Raw genomic sequence first — 23,307 nt, forward strand, 5'->3', positions numbered from 1 at the left:
AGTTTGAATGTGTATGTAATTTATGGTGGTCGTGAATGTTTTCCTTGAATTCGGCTTTTTAGGTCTACTTCCAAGATTTAGTCATCCCTTCACTGATCCTATGTAGATGAAGCCAATTTAGCTTGATTAATAACTTTCTACATTTACTGAATAAATGTATATCAACAACGTGTATACAATGTTTTCTTCTTATACGTAGATGGCTGTTTTTATCTAATGGTAAGATTCATTCAAAACCTCAGTAAGTTTTCATATCACAACTTATATGTTATGTGGATACCACAAGGATTTTTTGTACCTTGTTAGACATCTTACAAACAATTAGGCTTCTAGAAAATGGTTATGTTGTTACAAGATTAGTCATCACTCATAAGTTTTATGGTCGTCATCATGAACTCGAGTATCGTTATGGTGTATCCATCTGCACGTAGAGAACGGATTTATACACCATATAATAGTGTTTCTTTTCTCTTTCGTCAGTCCCTGACATAACATTTAATTAGTAACTCGGTGGTGTTTCTAGAAAAGCAAAGGACGCTTATCCTACTGAAGCACCTGATCTATGATCCCAGTATTTTAGTGGAGTTTTGATTGCTCATTTACTTTTGTTTCTTTGTACGTGATATTATGGTTATTTCATGTTCTTTGATGTAATTTTCTTTTTTTCCTGTCTAGTCTTTATCCTTGGATTATATTCTTTGATTTTCGCCCGAATTTTGGTTTCTTTGATTACTCTTTAACCTAACTTAAGCTTTCTTTTAAGATAACTGCTCCAACTTACTAATTTCGTTACCTTCATAGAATTTTCTGTATTCTATTTGATATAGTTGGATACGTTTCTGACAAAATAGTAAACTATAAAAGTGAACATGATGTGATGTAACAGTAAATAGATGAATTGTTCGTTTCTTCCCCCTTCACACTTTTTCCCCTACTTTTGGAAAGTTCTATTTTTGGGATGTTCGATATTTAGGAAAACATAGGTCCCCACAGGGTATGTATTATTCCTAGCCTGGTTTTGATTTACATTATCATATAGAGTATGTTTTAGAAAATGTCTTCAACAATGAAACATGCATTTTACATGTCAAAAGATGTTGTCATAGGTCGGTCAGAGATAACGACTTCAATGTCACATTTAAACAGCTTTGCAATACATACACACACAAACTACACATAATCGATGTACTTTTGCATGATTTTACATTGTATTTGGTCTGTATTTTCTACGTTTAGACACATTTTATAATTTTTGGACCCGGTGAGCAGGTCACATTTTAGGCAAAAATAAATGATAACTTACATCAATTTAGGACCTATTTAGGCGCCACGCTCAGATTGTTCATCGATTCATGAGACTAGGTATACTTTTAAGAGATATTTATTCATACATGATTTGAGATGGGACGTTAACTCTGATGGTTTCTTTAGGTTTTATCGTTTAGTTTTGACTTTGTTGCAATTTGACTTCCGTAATTTGGCTTTGCTCACTGTGACACAAGGTACCATTTTTGCTCATTTTTTGTATTTTTGATTTTCAATGAAAACACATACAGGCACCTAGCATTTTGTTATATTTCAATGGTATTATTAATAATTAGGCATATTACATGTATTTTGTGAACTACAATATTCAATTAGTTTGTGTTTTAAAACATGTAGTTAGGATTGTTACATTGTATTTTGTAGCTTTTTACCTTCCTTCTTCTGGGGAGTATGTGATGTTAATAAAGGATAACAAAATTAGTATAGACTTAGGCATTAGAACACCACAGTAAAAAGCCTTACAGAGACCTCCAGGAAAGATGGCATCCCAAGACACACTGCCAGAAAGAAGATTGCGGGTGTTAACTGAAAAGGCGAAACCCATATTTGAGGAAAGAGTAAATAAATCATTTAGAAGATTAGCTGAACAGAAAGCTAATATAGAAGCATATCTAGATCACATAGACATATATAAAGAGGAACATGAAAAGTTGAAGGAAACTAGAGATTTAATACATGAAGGAATGGAAAAGTTCCTTGCTACAACTAAGGAATTCAACGAATACTTAGACACTCAAAACACAAAGGAAAGTTTACTCGAAATTAGTGGTTTGAACCAGTTATACGCTGAAGTAGACAATAACATCAAAGTGGGACTAAGACAAATAGACAAAATATTAACACCAACCCCAAAATCAGTAGATAAACCGACTAGAACTGGAGAAAATGCAGAAAATGCACAACCTAGTATTAAAAGTGAACCTAGATCAAGTCGCCATTCAAGACAAAAACATAGAAGCCAAAGTGGTAACAGCAGGTCGTCATATTATTCCCATTCAAGCAGGTCAATTCTTCTGGAAAAAAAGACAAAACTTGAAGTGGCTAAAGCTAAACTGGAAATGATAGAACAGGAAGAAAAAGTCAAACAACAACAAAATGAACTTGAGACAAAGGCACAAGAAGAGAGAGCTTTGTCTGACGCACAATTAAAGAAGAAACAATTTGAGTATTCTTCAACCTTAAACATTCTAAAACACAAGAGAGAAATGTTGGAAGCAGAGGCCGAATTGACGGCAGCAAAAGAAGTTCTACAAAGTGAAATGTTAAGTAGCACTGATAGAGAATCAAGTTTAGGTCTTCCAGAAGAAAGTTCTCAAACCAAAGTAGAGAAATATGTGTCACAACATAGATTAAAACAGAAGGTAATACCTGAAACTCTCGATTATGAAGATGTAAATCCTGAGAAAAATGACTCTGGTCTTCGACCACAACGTTTGAATCCTACTGTTAAAGAATTCTGTCCAAGAAACATCAACAGTGTAGAAATTAATAACAATGTTCAAACAATAGAATCAACTGATCCGATAGTAACAACTTTGAGTACCAACTATCGAGCCGAAACACATTCTACCGTTAGTGATTTAACGAAGTACATCATAAAAAAGGACTTATTACTTTCAAGATTGACACCGTTTGATGATAGGCCTGAGCGATATTTCAGTTGGAAAAACAGCTTCCAAAACATAACAAGGGAACTCGAAACCACTAGTATAGAGGAATTAGATCTATTGATTAGATGGTTGGGTCCTCAGTCAAAGAAACAAGCAACAAGTCTTAGAGTTTCAAACGCGCAAAATGAGTCAAAAGGTCTTGATAAAATATGGAAGAGGCTTGATGAGAGATATGGGGCACCAGAAAAAGTGGCTTCATCCTTAAAGGAAAGACTGGATAAATTTCCAAGAATAAACCAGAATGAACAAGACAAACTTTATGAACTGTCAGATTTGCTATCAGAAATTCTGTCGGTCAAGGAAAATCCACACTATAGTATGGTTTTAGCATACTTTGATTCGTCTTTTGGTGTAAACGCAATTGCTTCTAAACTTCCATTGTTCATTCAGAATAAATGGATAGATCATGCAAGCCGATATAAGATGTCGAACTCTGTCATGTACCCTCCATTTGTAGTTTTTGTTGAGTTTGTACACGCTACAGCAGTGCGTATGAATGATCCGAGTTTTCAAATAAGATCGTCTGACATTCGTTACGACAACGTTAGGAAGGAAAGAAAACCCATTCAATTTAACAATCCACCAAAGCCATTAAACCAACGAGTAACAGCAACCAAGACAGATATAGACAACCACAATGGCAAAATAGTAATTTGTCCGCTTCACACGGAAGGAGATCACACCTTAGGAAATTGTCGAACTTTTCTTCGTAAGTCTATCGATGACAAAAAAAAAATAGTACAGAAAAGTGGGATTTGTTTTAAATGTTTGAAAGGAAAACACTTAGCAAAGGCATGTAAAGAAAATATTGAATGTGAGAAATGTAGCAGTAGAAATCATAGCACACCATTTCATATAGACCGAAAGCAACCCGACAAAGATCATGGCGGGGAACGTAATAAGACTACAATAGAAACCAAGTGTACTCAGGTTTGTGGCAACCAGAAACAATTTAAAGGAAAATCATGTGCCAAAACTTTATTGGTAAGGATCTACCCAATTGGAAAACCAGAATTAAGTCTCCGAACTTATGCGACTATCGATGATCAGAGCAACAGATCACTAGCTCAAAGCGAATTATTTGACTATTTTGATGAAAACTCAGAACGTATAAACTATACATTGAAGTCATGCGCTGGAAAATCAACTTGTACAGGTCGAATAGCTAAAGGTTATATTCTAGAATCATTAGACGGTGAAGTACAATTGAATTGCCCGACATTATTAGAGTGTAACGAGATTCCGAACTCCAAGCACGAGATAGCGACGCCAGCCGTAGCAAGACAATATGCCCATTTACAGGACTTAGAAGGATTTATCCCAGAGATAGATTCTAACTCAGATATCTTACTTCTGATAGGAAGAGATATGATGCCTGCTCATCATGTCATGGACCAAAGGATAGGTAAAGACAACGAACCGTACGGTCAAAAACTTAGATTAGGATGGGCTATAATAGGGGAATCCTGTCTAGGACTGATTCATACCTCAGATACTGTTACTGTGAACAAAACTGCAATTTTGGCGAATGGTCGAGAAACACATTTAGAACCATGTGAGTATGGCTTTCAGGTTAAGGACAACATAGGACAAGATACTTTAGGCCCTGTTAGTCAGATCTTTAAACGGACACCAGAAGATGATACTCCAGGACTATCTCAGGAAGATCGAGAATTTCTTTCGACAATGGAAAATGAATTTGTCAAGTCAGAGAGCGGCAGGTTAAGTGCGCCATTACCGTTTAGGAAACATCGTCAGAACTTACCGAACAACTACATTCAAGCTAAACAAAGGGCAGATAATCTAGCTAGAAATCTTAAAAGAGACAAAGTGAAACAAAGTCATTTCTTAGATTTTATGAGGAAAGTCTTCTCGAACAAACACGCTGAGGATGCACCACCTTTACTGAACGATCAGGAGGCTTGGTACTTACCGATATTTGGCGTATACAATGCGAAGAAACCATCTAAGATACGAGTAGTTTTCGATTCGTCTGCTCAATATGAAGGTATCTGTCTGAACGACGTACTATTAAAGGGGCCGGACTTCACCAATAGTTTAGTTGGCGTTTTGTTAAGATTTAGGAAAGGGAAGTATGCAGCGACTGCAGATGTAGAGCAGATGTTCTTTAATTTCGAAGTGATTCCTGAACACAGAGACTATTTGCGATTTATATGGTTTGAAAATAACGACATGGATAAGCCGTTGAAGGAGTACAGGATGAAAGTTCATGTTTTTGGTAGCTCTCCGTCGCCAGCCGTAGCCACCTTTGGCTTGCGAAAGGCAGTTTGTGATCACAACGAAAGCGAATGTGACGACGTTTGTCGCTTTGTCAGAGAAAACTTTTACGTAGATGATGCTTTGGTTTCAGCAGATAGAACCGAGGACATAGTATATTTATTACGATCAACTCGAGATAGACTCATAGAAGGAGGAGCGATCCGATTACACAAAATAGTTTCCAACAGTGCCGAAGTATTAAGTAGCTTTTCACAAAAGGATTTGGCAGAAGGAATAAACGAAATGGACTTCGATACAGATTCGACGTATCTTCAGAGAAGCTTAGGATTGAGTTGGGATGTTATCAAAGATACATTCACCTTAAGATTATCTCCGTATGAGAAACCGTTTACAAAGAGAGGATTGTTGTCAGTTATCAACGGCGTGTTTGATCCCCTTGGCTTTGCCGCACCAGTTATTCTTGGCGGTCGACTCATTTTAAGGAGAGCAATTCAAGACAATTCATTACAGTGGGACGATCAACTTCCAAGTGCGTTGTTAACAGAGTGGCAAGACTGGAAACTTTCGTTAAAAGATCTACAGGACTTAGAAATCGAAAGACCATACACAGATTTGTCCTTTGATGAGCATCAGTGTGAGTTGTATGTTTTTGCGGACGCTTCAAAGGAGGCTGTTGCAGCAGTAGCCTACATTCGTGTGTTTGACAATGATCAGTCGAAATTTGGATTCATCATGGGTAAATCCAAACTTGCACCCAACCATGGACATACAATCCCCAGATTGGAGCTATGTGCCGCACTTCTAGCTACCGAAATTGCCACATTTATTCAGAAGCAGTTGAATATATCGACTAATAAGACCCATTTCTACACAGATAGCCAGGTGGTTTTGGGTTATCTCAACAATGAAACGCGTCGTTTCTATGTGTATGTTAGCAATAGGGTTGATAGGATTTTGAAGGCGTCAACTAAACAACAGTGGCATTATATATCCACAGAATTGAATCCGGCTGATTTCGGAACAAGACCCCTCGATTCAAATCGATTGAACCAGTCGGTATGGTTGAATGGACCAACATCATTTGTAGATTCACACGAACCACCGATCGATTCGTTCCAAATGGTAGAACCTGAAAACGACAAAGAAGTTGTTCCGTTAGTACAGGTGAGAAAGACAATGATATCATCTTCGCTAGATACAGATATATTCAAAAAATTCTCATCTTGGACTAGATTAGTAAACGATATAGCTTGTCTCAAACAACTACTTTCTAGACGTTATTGTACTAAGAACAACACAATAGACAATCGAACCAAAGTTGATTTTTTGAAGGAATCTGAAGTGCTAATCATCAAAGCAGCTCAGAATGACTGGTACAATCGGGAACTTGACTCGTTGACTCATGAGAAATCTCTACCAAAGAGCAGTAATATCATTGATCTTTCACCAGTATTGGATTCTAATGAAACTTTGCGAGTAGGAGGTAGACTAGGAAAAGCGAAATTAGAAACAGGCGAGAAAACTCCGATTATCATACCGGGAAAGAGCAATATTGCGACTTTGATTGTAAGACATTATCACGAACTCGTTCTTCACCAAGGCAGACACATTACGGAAGGCTCCATTCGATCAAATGGATTTTGGATCACAGGAGGAAAAAGACTCATAAACTCAGTTTTGAGCAACTGCATTCAATGCAAGAAACTTCGCGGTAAAGTAGCGCAACAAAAGATGGGAGAACTTCCGTCAGATCGTATCTCACCGACACCACCATTCACCTGCGTAGCTGTAGATTGTTTTGGACCATGGAACATCGTATCACGACGTACTCGTGGAGGATTAGCCCAGGCAAAACGATGGGCAGTTATATTTTCATGCTTGGTAACACGTGCCATACATATTGAGGTTCTTGAAGATATGTCATCGTCATCATTTATTAACGCTTTGCGTCGTTTTGTGGCTTTAAGAGGACCTGTTTCCGAATTTAGGTCAGATCAGGGAACGAACTTTGTAGGAGCAGTAAATGAACTAGGAATTCAGGCAATTAATGTTCAGGATCCTCCAACTGTAGAATTTCTATCAAAAAGGCGAATACTATGGAGATTTAGCCCTCCACAGGCTTCCAACATGAATGGTGCCGTAGAACGAATGATTGGATTAACAAGGAGAATTTTAGATTCAATGTTTATGGACAATAGGATTAAACAACTTACGCATGAGGTACTTTGTACTCTAATGGCGGAGGTATGTTGTATCATAAACAGTCGTCCACTTGTACCTGTTTCAAGTGACCCCATGTCACCAACGATTCTTACGCCAAACGTTCTTCTTACTCACAAACTCAACCATAGTGATGTAGATTCCGAAACTATTAGGACCTTTGAACAGTTATCCTTAAAGGACATGTATAAGGCGCAATGGAAGCAAGTACAAATCCTTGCAAATCAGTTTTGGAAACAATGGAACTGCCAGTATTTGCACAATCTACAACGTCGCAAAAAATGGCCAACCGAAGGACGCAATTTTCAGAAAGGTGATGTCGTAGTAATGGTTGATGATACCGTACCACGAAATCAATGGTCACTAGGAGTAATAGATGATGTATTTCCGAGCGAATCTGATGGACTAGTCCGAAAGGCATCAGTGTGTGTTATCCGTGATGGTAAACCAACCAGCTATATAAGACCAATCAACAAACTAGTTTATTTGTTGTCAAATTAGATAAAAGTTTAGAACAGGTTGATATATAGGGAGAGTGTTATACAGTTTAGCTTTATTTTTTATATTGATTTGATTTTGAAGTAGTGATTTTGAGATCAAAATCAGGCGGGGAATGTGATGTAACAGTAAATAGATGAATTGTTCGTTTCTTCCCCCTTCACACTTTTTCCCCTACTTTTGGAAAGTTCTATTTTTGGGATGTTCGATATTTAGGAAAACATAGGTCCCCACAGGGTATGTATTATTCCTAGCCTGGTTTTGATTTACATTATCATATAGAGTATGTTTTAGAAAATGTCTTCAACAATGAAACATGCATTTTACATGTCAAAAGATGTTGTCATAGGTCGGTCAGAGATAACGACTTCAATGTCACATTTAAACAGCTTTGCAATACATACACACACAAACTACACATAATCGATGTACTTTTGCATGATTTTACATGGTATTTGGTCTGTATTTTCTACGTTTAGACACATTTTATAATTTTTGGACCCGGTGAGCAGGTCACATTTTAGGCAAAAATAAATGATAACTTACATCAATTTAGGACCTATTTAGGCGCCACGCTCAGATTGTTCATCGATTCATGAGACTAGGTATACTTTTAAGAGATATTTATTCATACATGATTTGAGATGGGACGTTAACTCTGATGGTTTCTTTAGGTTGTATCGTTTAGTTTTGACTTTGTTGCAATTTGACTTCCGTAATTTGGCTTTGCTCACTGTGACACAAGGTACCATTTTTGCTCATTTTTTGTATTTTTGATTTTCAATGAAAACACATACAGGCACCTAGCATTTTGTTATATTTCAATGGTATTATTAATAATTAGGCATATTACATGTATTTTGTGAACTACAATATTCAATTAGTTTGTGTTTTAAAACATGTAGTTAGGATTGTTACATTGTATTTTGTAGCTTTTTACCTTCCTTCTTCTGGGGAGTATGTGATGTTAATAAAGGATAACAAAATTAGTATAGACTTAGGCATTAGAACACCACACATGATATTGTTATCCGTCACAGTTGTTATGATTTGGGAGACGTAATTTATAAAGTTATCTCTTGTAGGCATTAATCTGAGTTGGCAATAGGTTACGGATTTTCATTCTAGTGTTATTCTAAATGGGCTGGAATAGTAGTCGTAAGTTCTCTGTGTAGGTTTTTTCTTATTATTATGTTGATATTGTTGTACTCACTTGTGTTACTGGTGTAATAAATGAGTTATCATGTTTCTACAGTATTTCATGCACGTAAAAGAAATTAAAACATGTTTTAAGTTCAGATTTAAGCTTTTACCTGAAATTTTTTAACTTTAAAAAACTGCCAAATTTGACATCAAAAGTACATTTTCAGGCAAAATCCCTAAGATGCTGTCGACACAATCCTTTGAAATGACACACGCTAGTTTCTACAACCATCATCGAGTCAATTACACACATACACATATGCCCATTACCAGGCCAATTCTTTTGTATGATTAATTTTAGCCGGAAGATGCCATTTCAAACTGGTTTCCGTAGCCTTCTAGTGTACAATAAGGTCAATTTCAAGGACCAGACAAACTACACATATACATGTAACATGTAAATCCAAAAAATATGGGACCTATGCTTTTTAACGTTATTTCAAATGGAATTGGAATCCATTGAAGTTTGTTTTATTTAAATAATTTACATAGATTGAAACTGCACCAACTTGACTTGACAAGAAATTACAGAAAGTGGCAGGTAGAGGCTAACTCGCTACTATCTCCTGTCTCTAATTGATTAATACCAACGCGAGAAACTGTTAACAGAACGTTCGTGTTAAAAGCGAGATAGTCGATTAGCATGCGTGTGTATACCTACGAGGTAAAACGAACTTATTTTCCTCGCGTAAGTGTACATTGAGCATGCTCATTGACAGTTTATACAAAAATGATTTGACATATGCTGTTGCTTGCTGTATTAACGCATTACAATCCTTCATCTCATTTGCAGTAAAATCATATTAACGAGTTTCTAAATTATTTATTCTCTCGTTTGAGCCATTTTCAGTAAAACAGTTAATGACATACAGATGACAGACCAAAAACTAATGAATGATTCGTCTCTATCAATCACGTTATATGGCATTTGCAGACACTAGAATGCTATTGCTTAAATCTGTTTGACAGACGAGAACACTTTTCTGTTTATTGATTTTTTTTTTGCAAAACAGTGCGAATTAACAATCAAATTATGAAGTATTTTGATATTTAAAGGTTACAACATCTATTACAGCTTTATGCGCATCTTAATAGTGAACACATGTTATATTGATTTCATTGTCGTTATATAATAGAGACAATCAACAACTGTTTGACCTTAAGAAAAATGGATTACACACAAGACAAACATGTACTATCTTTAAACTCGAGGCTCTAAAGAGCCCGAATCGCTCCCCTGGTCCGATTAGCAACATTCTATTTTTTTTGTAAAAGCAGCCGTATTTTTTTTAATAAAAATTCCTAACGCTCAAGCCTAATGAACAATCACATCAATGTCCAGCAGTGTTAAATGAAAATATTTTTGAAAGAAATAACAATTAAAAGTAGTGAAAAAAAAGTCGAAAAAGGGCAATAACTCCAACATGGCTAAATAGATTTACACAAAAATTTGACCACAGATTGATCTCATCATTCTGAGCAATTTTATTTGGTCAGAATTTTGCTAGACCTACAAATGTTGAAGATTTATACAAAAAAAGACTTTTGTCTGACATTTTTGTTCTGTTTTTAGTAACAGCAGTCATATTTTTACGACGGATCAAAAATCTCCCTTCAGATCGAAGCAGAGTACCCTAAGGAACATTCATACCAAATTTTATTTGGTCTGGTAGTGACAGAGGAGAAGAAATAACAGTGAAACTAGCGAAAAAAATGTCGAAAAGGGGCAATAACTCCAACATATCCTAACAGATTAACGCGAAAAATTTGACAAGAAATAGATATCATGATATTGAAATACATGGACAGTAAGACAATGAATATAGCATCGTTTGAAAATCACTGGCAAGGCCATAGTAATGCTAGAAATAAAATTATTTAAGCCATTAATTGTCCTTTGATGAATGTCTCAGTTGACAAGAAGTTAAGAACTCTCTGTGTTTGAATTATTTCTTGATTCCTGATCCACCCATGTTTTCAAGAGTAATTGCCAGAAGATAGCCTTCCCGTGTTTCTAAATGTACAGTAATTCCTGGCATTATTGTATTAATGTTCATTCTTAAACTTGACTTCTTATTTTCACTTATGGTGTGATCATTTTGTTTCTGTTCGACTTCCTTGATGCAGAGAACTTCCTCGTCGTTTTCATTCTGATGTAAACGTGCATAAAGGGGAGTGAAATCATTCCTTTTCCCATGGTAACTAGCAGAACTTGATGCCTTAGAATCGTTCTCTCCGTTATCTCGGAGAGAGTTGGCTTTAAATTTAACAGAGTTGTTAACAGAAGCACGCAATTTGACACCATCAAGAGATCGTCTACGATCATAAAGTACACAACTACTGCTTCCACGTTTTCTAGACATAAATAAACAAAGGGCCATTCGGAATTTTGTTGAAACGAAGTTATATATAATTGGATTTAATGCATGGTTGGCATAAAGTAAAAGCCTGGCTGTGTAAAGTATGTTGAGATAAGTCTCAAGACCCATTTTTGCTAAAGTGTATTTACTTTCCAGCATCATCCAAATGCTAACGACGCGGTAAGGTAGGTGACAAATAAAAAACACACAAACAACAGTAACAATGATATTGATAACTTGCCACCTGAGACGTCTCCTATCGTTGTAAGTATGTCCCCTCAGGTCGATGGTTTCGTCAATATCCCTCTTTGGAACAAGTTGCTTGCATAGCATAAAATACAAGACACACAATACTAGACAAGGCACGAAATAAATCAGAACGCCGTTGATTATGAAATATACCTTTTGCCAATCTTTCTGAACTGGAATTCGGCATACCTGAATTGGTGTTCCATCCTTTAAACGACTATCTTTAAAAACAATTATCGGTAAAATTGGGGCACTTGAAACACAAGCTAGGATCCAAATAATAACTATCGTTTTAATGAATTGTTTCATATTGTCTGTTGAACTAGATAGCGGATGGCAAACCACGCGAAATCTTTCTATGCTTATGACCAGTATGGTAAAAACTGAAGCGCTGGAGACAACACATTCCAAGAACGGCACCAGTTTACCTGAAAAAAAAGAAAATTTCATTATTTAGTTCAGTGTATTTAAACAAAAATATTTGAAACTAGAAACTAACAACAACAAAAAACAAAAACAAAAAAAAACAAAAAACAAAAACAAAAACAAACCAAAAACAAAACAACAAACAACAACAACAAACAAACAAAACAAAAAAATAATAGGTGAAATGGCATCATATATTTCTCGCTTACTGTACCGATGTGAGTTGGTGATAGTCCCTTACTTACTATTATCTTCACATTAGACATTTTCTTCTTTATTTATTCTAGTTGTTCTCTAGAGTATGTCTTTTTCCATTAAATTAGACTTCTATTCGTGTAGAACATTCGTCTCTTTTTCACTATTACAATTCATTTCACGATTTCTACCTTAACCAAATCTGTTTTCTTTTTGTGCAAGGGTCGTCTAATTCTGATAGTTAAATACAAAAAATACCAGTTTTTATATATTGTAAATTTCGATATGCTGTACACGTGTTTCGAGGAGTAATCTCTCATCTGCAGCATTAATATCAAATATGTAGGAAGATCATAATCAAAATATTAGTTGTATTCAAGAAGTACTCATAACCAAATCTATCGAAAGAACTCCAGAGACGCCGGATCATAAATAACGCAAGGGGTGCAACACGGGGTATACGATACAGGTTTAGCTATACGGGGTATGCGATACCGGGTAAATGATACGGGTCGTGACACAGAACCACGAAAAGAACCAATATTTGGAGATATATATATATATATATATACGTCTCAGAATGTGATGACTCTATTCGCTACACTGCTCCATCGGATCAAATTGATACAGGGAAGATAACGTAAACTTAAAGACCATTCTATAAATAACATTTTATTGATAATAAAATGACTTATGAGGCCAAATTCCCCCCTTTTTGACCCTCACTCTGTCATCTAACGTAGCCCATAGCCCATATCACCAGCTGCGTTTCATTTATGCATACCAATGCTGATCATCCAATCAAATTAGCCCGATTGATCACATGTTCACTCTTTATACTTGATCAAAAAAGCTTGTTGTGATTTTTGTTTAGTTTATTATAATTTAATTTCTGTGTTTTTTTTATTTGGATTTTTCCGTTCTACTGCACATTTATTGTTAGTTGTGCTTTTCTTTCGTACGTGTATTTTGGAAACGTTTGCTAGTGAACTTTTCAAAGATAATTTTCCTGTGTACAGTTCCTTAGTTAGATGAGTTACGCAACAGTCGTGTCTGGAACATCGTATAAATCGTGTATATATTAGTGAATTTCACTTCTATAGATTTATGTACATTCTGGGGTCTCTTTCATAGAAAAAATCTGTGCATTGTGCAATCTGATTCAGATTTTATCGTATGCAGTACTCGTAATATATTACATAACTTTGGCCAGTTCTATATTTAACTATGGACTAGAAGTGCGCATGTCCGAACAATGTAAACATTGACAGCATGTTTGAGTGTGACGCATACATCGTGTATTTACAAATATTTTATCAGGCTTATGGCGCTACATGTCACACTTCTTGGTCACAGTTTTATTCGTAAACTTCGTGACTTTGCAAATTCAAGTGACTATTTAATTAATTTACGGCTTGATCCGTGTAGATACCAGATTCATTATCGATGTCAGGGAGGTTTGACAATATCAAAACTGATTCACAATCGTCCTGACCTATATGATTTTTATAACTCTCCGCCACGTATTGTTTTACTGCAGATTGGTGGTAATGATTTGTCCTACAATGAGATGAGCCTGAAAAGGTAGCAACAGATATATTAACATTCGCCAACTTCTTGGTTGAAGCCCAGTATATAAGGACTGTTATTGTCGGTGAACTACTCTTTAGATCGCCAGTGTCAGCTGGAAATAACTACAATGACAATGTCGTACAGACAAATCTGTATATAGCACATAAAATAAAAGAACTAGAATATGAAAATATCATATTTTGGCGCCATAGAGGATTTTGGAGTAACCTTGACCACCTAGCTTATGACGGGGTCCATCTCTGCCCTTCTGCATTGAGAAAATATCATCGAAGTGTTCGCAGTGCTATTCTTCATACATCACACTTGGTAATATTATTTCTTTTATGAATTACTTATCTTTACTGATGACATGAAAATGGGTACATGGTACCTTCAGTGTACATGGTGCATTGGCTTTCTGTCATCCTGATACAAAGTATCTGTATCAGCTTTATTATTGTATGGGTACATGGTACCATTTCGAATCATTAATTCAAAATACCTGTAACATTTCCATTTGGTACATGGTACCATTTTTTTATTACTTTAGTACATGGTACTTAATCTGATCTCATTAATACAATTTATTGTACAGTATCTCTATTGTTTGGGTACATGGTACCAACATTCTTACAATGTATCATCGTGTTGGTTATACATGTTCTGTGTACATGGCAGTGACACTGTGTCCAGCCACTTTAAAATTTCGTGCAATTTTGTACTTTTCAATACTGAATTTTGTAATGGGTACCAGCATTATTAGTTAGTAAAATTGGTTTCGTATGTGTGGTCAACTCATTTAAAACATGATATTTTTTTCTCTATAGTTAATCTAGAATATACATGTATGTGTAGCACTAGGAAAGTGTGGAACTGGGTCATACATTTTGTATCACTTATCAGATTACAGTATAACTTAAGTGTTTATAAGTACATAAGGTACTTATTATTAGTTAACCAACGAGCGTCGAGATACATGTACCTGGTATATATTTTACATGCACATTTGTAGATCCATTTATATTGGGTTTAAGCTGCACATTAAACTACTCATCTACTTCTTACACCTCTACAGGTACATGTACTAATGTTAATGTACATACGACCATGGGTCTAGTACTGCTATAAATATTTGAATTAGCAGCTTACTTGTACATGTACTTGAGGTTGTTGTTTTATAACTATCTTTAACAAAATGTGTTCCTTGTTTTCATTCTATTAAAGATCACATAACTACACGAGAATTGAACTGCTCAATTACAGTGGGAATATGGGACCAAAACAGAAAGGTTCAGAGTTTCGCAAAAGAAACCCAAAATATTCCCGTCCATCAACATCTTCTGCATCCATTTCTGATGTCACCCCAACCTCAGCCTTCAGTCAGTGAAATAACTGTACCAATAGAAATTGACTACACTAAATTAGCAAAAGAAATGTTAAGGCAACAACGAAATTCTGATGCTTCGACTAATATTAATAACTCTGCAAGCCCTGCCGACTTATCTCATGTTCATGTCACCGAACATTCTGGACCTATTGAACAGCCCAATCAAGTGATCGGAAAATCTGCTGGCAATACAAACTCTGACTCCGAGATTTCAATGAATTCTCAGATAAACAATTTGATTCAAAACATTCTAGGTTCATAGCCATCGGCTAAGGTCACTTCTATAGCTCCTGGTCAGCATACTGCTGCTGATCTATTTCGCAAAAACTTGAGGACAAGATTTGGAATTTTGACTATATTGATTTAAAATTTTATTACCAAAAATACATGTCAAGATCATGACTCATGGGCAGTAACTCTAACTCCAGGGAAAATTTCTGTCCAGAATAGTCAAAATTCCAATGTCAAGTCTAAATATTCCTTATCCCTTTTTGATTGGAATGAGGCTTTCCATATATTTATGGCTGTTTATCTTCAGAAATTCCCTACTGAATCTCCTCACTTGTTAAAATACATGAGTATTATAAAAGAAATTTATGAATTGAGAGGCAGTGGAGCCTTTCATTACTATGATGAAACTTTTTGTTCTATCCGGAAAGAGCATAGGCAGCCATGGCAAGTGGTGATTGAGGTTATATATATAGGAAAGCCATGTACATGAAATCTTCATCTAAGATGCCTCAAAATAGAGTCTCCTCAGGTACTAAACACGATCAGCCCTTTCTTGGCAAAGAAAGACATGGCACCTGTCATGTCTATAATAAATATGGAAACTGCTCCCGATTAAATTGTAGATTTCAACATGTCTGCAAACACTGCAAAGGTCCCATCCCATGTCGAGATGCTCAAAGCCAACAGGACAAGAGCAAAAAAGTAAATCCCGGTCCATGCACACTCCCTCCAAGCCCAGTCAAGCCTGAAGTCTTAACAGTTGAACTAGATGGTTATGATCAATCCCTTAGCAAAAAGCTTATTGAAGGTTTTACGTTTGGCTTCAAGCTTGGTATTGTTGGTGATAAACACCCAACTTCTTGTACAAACCTTAAATCGGCCATTCAGAAACCAGAAATAATGTATGCAAAGTTAGCACGTGAATCATTTCATGAACGTATTGCAGGACACTTTTTAAACCTCCTTTTCATAATTTTGTCTGTTCCCCTCTTGGGTTAGTACCTAAAGTGTTCCAGGAAAATTTAGGTTAATTCATGACACCGTATCCCTAAAATAGTTCTGTTAACTCATTGATCCCAAGGGAGAATTCTACTGTACAATATGACAGCATTGATGTAGTAGTGAATCTTGTTAAAAAGTTTGGTAGGTGCTCCATTTTTGGCAAAGTGTGATATTGAGGATACTTTTCGTATTCTTCCCATTCATCCCTCTGACTATCATTTATTAGGTTTTAAATAGAACGGCTATTTTTATTATGAAAAGTGTTTACCCATGGGTGCTAGTAGCAGTTGTTAAATACTTGAGTCTTTTTCCTGTGCTTTGCAGTGGATTATGAAGTTTAATTACAGTGCTATTGGCATGTCCCATTTTAATGATGATTTTATCTTTGTGGGTCCTCCAAATTCATCTAGATGTTTGAATGATCAGAATAATTTTTGCATTGTGTTCAAAAATAGGAGTTCCAATTAAGAAGGAGAAAACTGTACGCCCTTTGACAGTACTTACAGTGTATGGCATTGAGGTTGACTCCAGTCAGTTAGAATTGCGTTTACATGTGGACAAGATAGCAAAGATTCGTGCAGCTTTAGCCACCAGTTATAAGCAAAAAAATCACTTTGAGGGATTCACAAAGCCTTATAGGACTTCTTAATCATGCATGCATTGTGGTGAGCCCTGGTAGAGCTTTCCTCAGACGTCTCATCGACCTTACTTTGAGAATTTCAAAGGCACAGTATTATATCAGGTTAACTGAAGACGCTAGGGCTGATCTTAGGGCTTAGAAGTTTTTTCTAGACTCCTTTAATGGAAAATCAGTCTTCTTAGCTGATAAGTGGTTGTCTTCTGACCATTTGTTCCGAATTTACATTCTCAGGCAAGAACGCTGCTGCAGTCAGCTCTTTCCAAGTCAACCAAATCTGCATACAGACATAGTTGGAAATTATTAATTGAATACACGTATGTTATTGTTTTTCATGTGGCATGGCATTAAAGCACATTGATAGGTATGGTTGTATGTACATGTAGTTCCCTCCTGTTAACAAGTGGGTACATGTCTTTGGAAAGATTTGATTGATTAGATATAATTATATTTCGTATGGGTGACATAAATTGTATGTACTGTTGGTCAGCATGTGGCTGCTTCGGTAAATGTACACGCTGTATTTCAGTATTACTCTTACATGTATGTGTTCTAATGTGTTGAAAATATTGTTTTATTCTTTTGATTTTATCCCGAACCTCCCTGTGCTGGCTATTTCAGGTATGGCGGCACCGCCATTGACTGTTCAATGTCGGCTGTGGCCGTTTTTTAGGCCATACCTTTTTTGTGGTAAGGAATTTTGTATACTTTTTAGGGAGTGTCAACGTCTAGAGTAAATTCAGAGCGTCAGACGCTGTTGGCAGCTTGCTATATCCGGGGATGGGGTAAGTTGACTTGTGGAATAGTCCATTGATGTTGATATTTTCATTGTCCGAAGGGACGGACATTTTACCCAAAACTATCTAAAACAATTAACAGATTAGTGCCGAATTCAGTGATATAAAGGTTGACTGACGTTCATATACTGAACAGTTGAAATAAAGATTTAATTTAAAGAATAATATTACTAACACGTAACTATATTTCATTTGTTTTAAAAGAATTAAAATGCAAGTGTGAAAAACGACTTGAACAGACACTACAAAGGAACAAAACAAACATTAAAAAATCGACAACGAGCTCAATGGGCGAAGAGCACCGTTCATGGGTTTTCTATCTGCTATAAAAGATATATATGTTTAATACACGTAAATGTAGAACTATAGTGTAGTAAATCAAATCTTGATGAACAAATACGTGTAATTAAAAGATGATTGCAGAAGTAGATTAATATAAACTTTGGAACAAACAAAAACAAAAAAGATGACAGTACAAGAAAAAAAAAACAAACAAACAAACAAAAACAAAAACAAATAAAAAAAAACGTGGTGTCTTATTCTCGTGGACATATTTTATAGCTGTAAAATCGAAATTTCATGGTTGCTGCTTTTCGTATATTTAATTTTATTAATAATATTTAGGTCCCGTGTTATGTACAGATATGAGGCCTATAACAAATTGATTCCGTCCACTTTCCATGGTTCCTGGCATCACACGAGTATCATTTTTATGTAACTGTTTTTGTTTGTTCGTTTGAGTTTTGTTTGTTTGATTTTTGTTGTTGTTGTTCTTTTTTGTCTTTTGCAAAAATGAATCCGTTTTTTAATCATTATAAATCATGCATTTCTCTGTGTGTTGCTTATGTCTGATTTTATGTATGTCTGCTTTCCTTTACGATTTTGAATAGAATTTCATGATTTAGAGGTCCGCATAATCAAATTCAATGAGTGCGTATTATAATACCATAAACTCAATCCGTCCACCTAACTTTTAGTGAAGCAAGCTAAATTCCTACTGAATGTCGGATTGATTCAAGATTTGGTAGATTTAAAATTGCAAGTGATTTATTTCCAATTAGCGGATTTATGATATTTTTAAAATAAATATTAGTTCTAAATACAAGATGTATTTGTTCCATTTGCATGAATAACTTTATGCGCTTCTAATACGATATTCGACAATACTCCTGCTGCTTTTGATATGACAACGCCTGCACCTCGTTTGATTCCTTTTTCTTAGTTAACAATTTTCGTTTGTTGTCTTTGGATTTCGTATTCTTACCTTACATATTTCATTTCTCAATTTACCAGTTCCGACAAACCACGCCCATTTTCTGTCAATCAAAAGCGGCAATTCATTGTAGAAATGTTACTTGAGAAGTGAATGAAAACAATGCATTGCTGGGTCAGATCATATACCGAATGGAAACCAAATTCCGGAAATTTTAAATGTAAAATGAACATTGTTAAATGCGAATATTAAGATAACAACAAATATAATAACACAATATCCGTTTTATCGAAATTTCATCCTACGTTTAGCGATATTATTTTCTTTTTGTTAATTTGACTTTGTAAGATGAAAATTGCATTATGAACCGACATTTTGTTTTGGCCACGAATCCCCCTCCATAGTAATATAACCACTTCAACATATTCTGCTATTTAGTACAACAAGACATTTATACTGTAATTCTAATTTTAATGAAATGTTATAATTTCATTGAAAATACTTAATTTGAATCGGGAAAAGTGTGTTCATTTTTAGCTCTGTTGTTGTCAGTAATATATCTACGTTGTTAACCAAATTTATAAAATCCTTAAACAGTTATTGAAAAGACTTGACCATTTCCTCCAGAATTCTGAGCATAAGTAGGGCCAAAGTGTCCATATGTCCCGAATTTTCAATGGAGTCTTTAGAAAAATTCTTATCGGTCCCAAAATGCAAATTTGTGAAATTGGATAGGTGAAAAGTACAAAAATTTACAACAAAAATCGTTGAAACTTCATTTTTAACATTTTGGGTCTAAATAGAACACTTTGAGTCGGAAATTACCATAGAATCACATCTGCAACCATCGCAGTTAATTTTTTTTCACCTCCGTTGTTAAAATGGCAGCATGAATTTCCTCGGAGAGAAGGATTGCAGTTTTAAATGTATACTTTAGTGAATGTTAAAGGTCGAGATCAAAGCAAGAAAAATCTATTATAACATTAGCAGATACTAGTAGCATTGGTATACTAAATAATGAAAATTTGCAATTTTTTTGCATTGAATAGTAATATGATAATACCTGTCACTGTTTTGTGATTAGAATAAATTTACATTGAAAAAATTAATTAATAAATTTGTTCAAAATGAAAGACAACTTTTGTTCTGTAAAAGATGTATTATGCTCAAAGTTACGAAGTGCATAAAGGGGAGATAATCATGTACACTATTGTTATCATAAATTAGATTTGGTTATTCATAATAATAATAATTTTTTGTGTTATCAAGTTCTAAATATTAAACGCGAAAACTTGTTGCGTGAATATTAAACATGCAGTTAACAGAATTCGAGAAAAGAGCCAACAATACTTTTTTGAAAGAAGTAAGATTATTTTAATAAATATATATATTTTGGTGTTTCTACGTTGGGCCAATGTTGGCCTAACTTAGTATAGCAGTTTAGATGCAATACAATTTTTGCTTTCATACATCCGGATTTGCTTTCTAGTTTTACTTTCTTGAGACCGACATACATTTTTGCATCAAGAATAATATTAAGTCTTTTTTAATATGTTTGTTACTAAAGTCGTTTCGGCATTGGTTCAATGTTGGTTCAATGTTGGTTCACTGTTGGCTCATTGTTGGCTCTGGGTTGGACAAATGTAGAATAATGCAAATCATGTAATCGTGTTTTGATTAAAAAATCAAAATCTAACAATATTCTCACGCAGAATTCGCTTCAAAAACAAGTTTTTGAAGAGAAACATGAAATGAAATAGTTGTTCAAATATAGTAGGGCCAACGTTGGACCAACGTTGGGCCAACGTAGAACCTTTCTATGATATTAAAGTATTTAAAATTGTAAAATGTCGTGTTTCATCATTTGGTTGTCAAGTAAAAACCATTTTGGTTAAAAATAAATCAAGAGAAAATATTTCAATAACTTCGGACTACTATAAATTGGGCCAGCGTAAAGCCAACTATCCAACCATCAGCCAACGTTGGCCCAACGGAGGCATGCTGTCTGGATGCAAGATGGCTATCCACATATATTTCAAAGATTTCGAACTTCGCATAGCGCGCCTTGAGCATTTTATAAAAGCGCATTTTACATTAAAAGTTATTTATTTTTATTTACGTGGGTATGATTTATCATAAAAGCATAACTTAATGTAAAGGTTTTTCCCTTTAAACTTAATAAAATCTAGCTTTGGGCAATTAGACAGAAAAACATTTAAAGAACATCTATTTAGTGCTACTGATGTCCATTTGGACTTCATTATTTGATATTGTAAAAAAAGCAAGAAAACTTGTATAGTGACTCTAAACTTGTAGAACGAACACAAAGAGATAATGGTCAACCAATTAGCGACAAGTTGGCAGATGATCTTTATATAATATACCAGTACCGGGAAGAAGCGAACAATGTTTCTGAACTCCGTCAATGTATTTCGAAAAATAGAGCAAATACAGTTGTATCAGATGAGAATGATACGTCTTTGGTCGATATCTTCCAAAAACTTTCGAATAATATAGAAAACAATAGAAACACAGAAATCACAGTCGTTGTAGCTGATCGAACCGAAAACCATGAGACAATTAAACCTCTTTCGGATCAGGTAGAAAAGTTCACAAAACACTTTGAAAAACAAATTTCAGAACTAAACAAAAGGTTAAAAGAAAAAGACATGACGATTGATAATCTAAGAGAACAAATTAGTGAAAGCCAATTAAATCGAAAGTAGCAAGACTACAAAGTGAATGTAAACTACAATCTCACAAAATAAAAGAACAGAATGACGACTTATAAGAAAAAGTGAGAGAAAATGGCTACCGTGAGAAAATAGTAAGTAAACTAGATTCCATAGAAACCCGACTAAAGAAACAAAAAGACGAACATAACATAAAATGTCTTATAGGGACAAAGTATCAGAATGGATTAATGCAGCTCCCGCGAAGTCGTCAAGAAACGATGAAGAACGACAGGAAAGAAATATAGACACCATAACTGAAAATAACAGTAAAGACAACAACCGTGATAGTAGTGAGAACGGAAATGGAACGGACTAAATAACAGAGAAACACTACCAGAAAGATAATACGAATTATGGTTATGATAGAAACGATTATGACCAAAGTAATTATGAATCAAACCATTATGACAAGCAAGTCCATAAAAACACTGACATAATGATCACTCCTACTATGGTGATACTGGTAATCAGTATAGAGATGATTATAGATACGAAGGCGAATGAGAACCAAGAAAATATACGATGAACCGTAAATATTCCGTGGAGTAAAAGGGAGGCGTACTAAACGTATCACCCTTTATAATAACAGTGCTGGCAGCCATTACGAACAAGTAGACAAAGCTGTTAGAACTTACATAGAAAATAAAGATGCTCATGTATCATTTACAAAACCGTTAAAAAGGTGTAAAAGTAGGGGTTGACCATTCTATATAATAAGGTTTAATATAAATGAGAATTATTACATGAATGTAGTAGAAAATGATGATTAGTTTTGGCCGCAGGTTGTGCATATTAAGATTGATTGATTGATTAACGAGCCCAACGAGCAGCAATATTTCAGCTATGTTCAGGCGATGAACATATGATAAAATGAACATGAAATGGTGATGAAATGAAAAATGGGATGGGACACAAGGATTATAGGGTCGACAAATTTTGATTGCCATTGGAAATAGGGAGAGGTGGATAGGATGGGGCAATTTAGCCTCCTGTGGCGGAGCCCTATGGTTCTTACTCCGGGAGAATACCAAAGAAGGGTTCTTTAACGTGCGAGGAACGTGACATCTTTCCCAACACGTTGCACCACTATGGTTTGCGATCAGGTTTTCCGTATCCGTAACATGTCAGGGTTACCCCATTCCAATACCTGGGGCACACAACCTTGTCGCGCAGTGGGTAGAGCGCCCTAGCCCCCGGCCAGGGTTCTGAGCACTATTTAGTCCCCATTTACGACAAGCTAAGCGGTGCTGCGGGCCTATTCGTTTGACACCCGGACCCGCACGGGGCATATTAAGGACTATGTCCGCTATGGTAACTAAAATAAAGGTTTACAATGGAAACATTC

The 23,307-nt window shown here is 35.4% G+C and overlaps 2 protein-coding genes across 3 annotated transcripts in view; one reads left to right on the forward strand and one right to left on the reverse strand.

The window, feature by feature from the left end:
• The first annotated feature begins 878 nt into the window (after positions 1-878).
• On the forward strand, positions 879-9,202 carry LOC148616377 (uncharacterized). 2 transcript variants are annotated; one of them, XR_015922183.1, is made up of 3 exons: positions 879-994; positions 1,690-8,192; positions 8,888-9,202. XR_015922183.1 is itself a non-coding variant. In XM_088583357.1 (2 exons), exon 2 carries the CDS (start codon positions 1,806-1,808, stop codon positions 7,956-7,958), a length of 6,153 nt encoding a protein of 2,050 aa, XP_088439483.1. In that variant the 5' UTR covers positions 879-994; positions 1,690-1,805; the 3' UTR covers positions 7,959-8,944. The 2 variants fall into 2 exon arrangements, 1 of the variants encoding a protein (XP_088439483.1); XM_088583357.1 differs by having other exon boundaries at positions 1,690-8,944.
• A 759-nt stretch (positions 9,203-9,961) lies between these two features.
• Positions 9,962-23,307, reverse strand: part of LOC148616378 (QRFP-like peptide receptor) — a 32,309-nt gene continuing 18,963 nt past the window's right edge. Inside the window, exon 2 of the mRNA XM_088583358.1 lies at positions 9,962-12,195. Within this exon, the coding sequence (XP_088439484.1) occupies positions 11,105-12,195 (1,091 nt within the window). The 3' untranslated portion in view covers positions 9,962-11,104. The remainder of the gene's footprint in view (positions 12,196-23,307) is intronic.

The sequence above is a fragment of the Perna viridis genome, chromosome 5 (assembly GCF_037379345.1).
Source record: "Perna viridis isolate PV_CMFRI_1.1 ecotype Kerala chromosome 5, ASM3737934v1, whole genome shotgun sequence".
Taxonomy (NCBI): domain Eukaryota; kingdom Metazoa; phylum Mollusca; class Bivalvia; order Mytilida; family Mytilidae; genus Perna; species Perna viridis.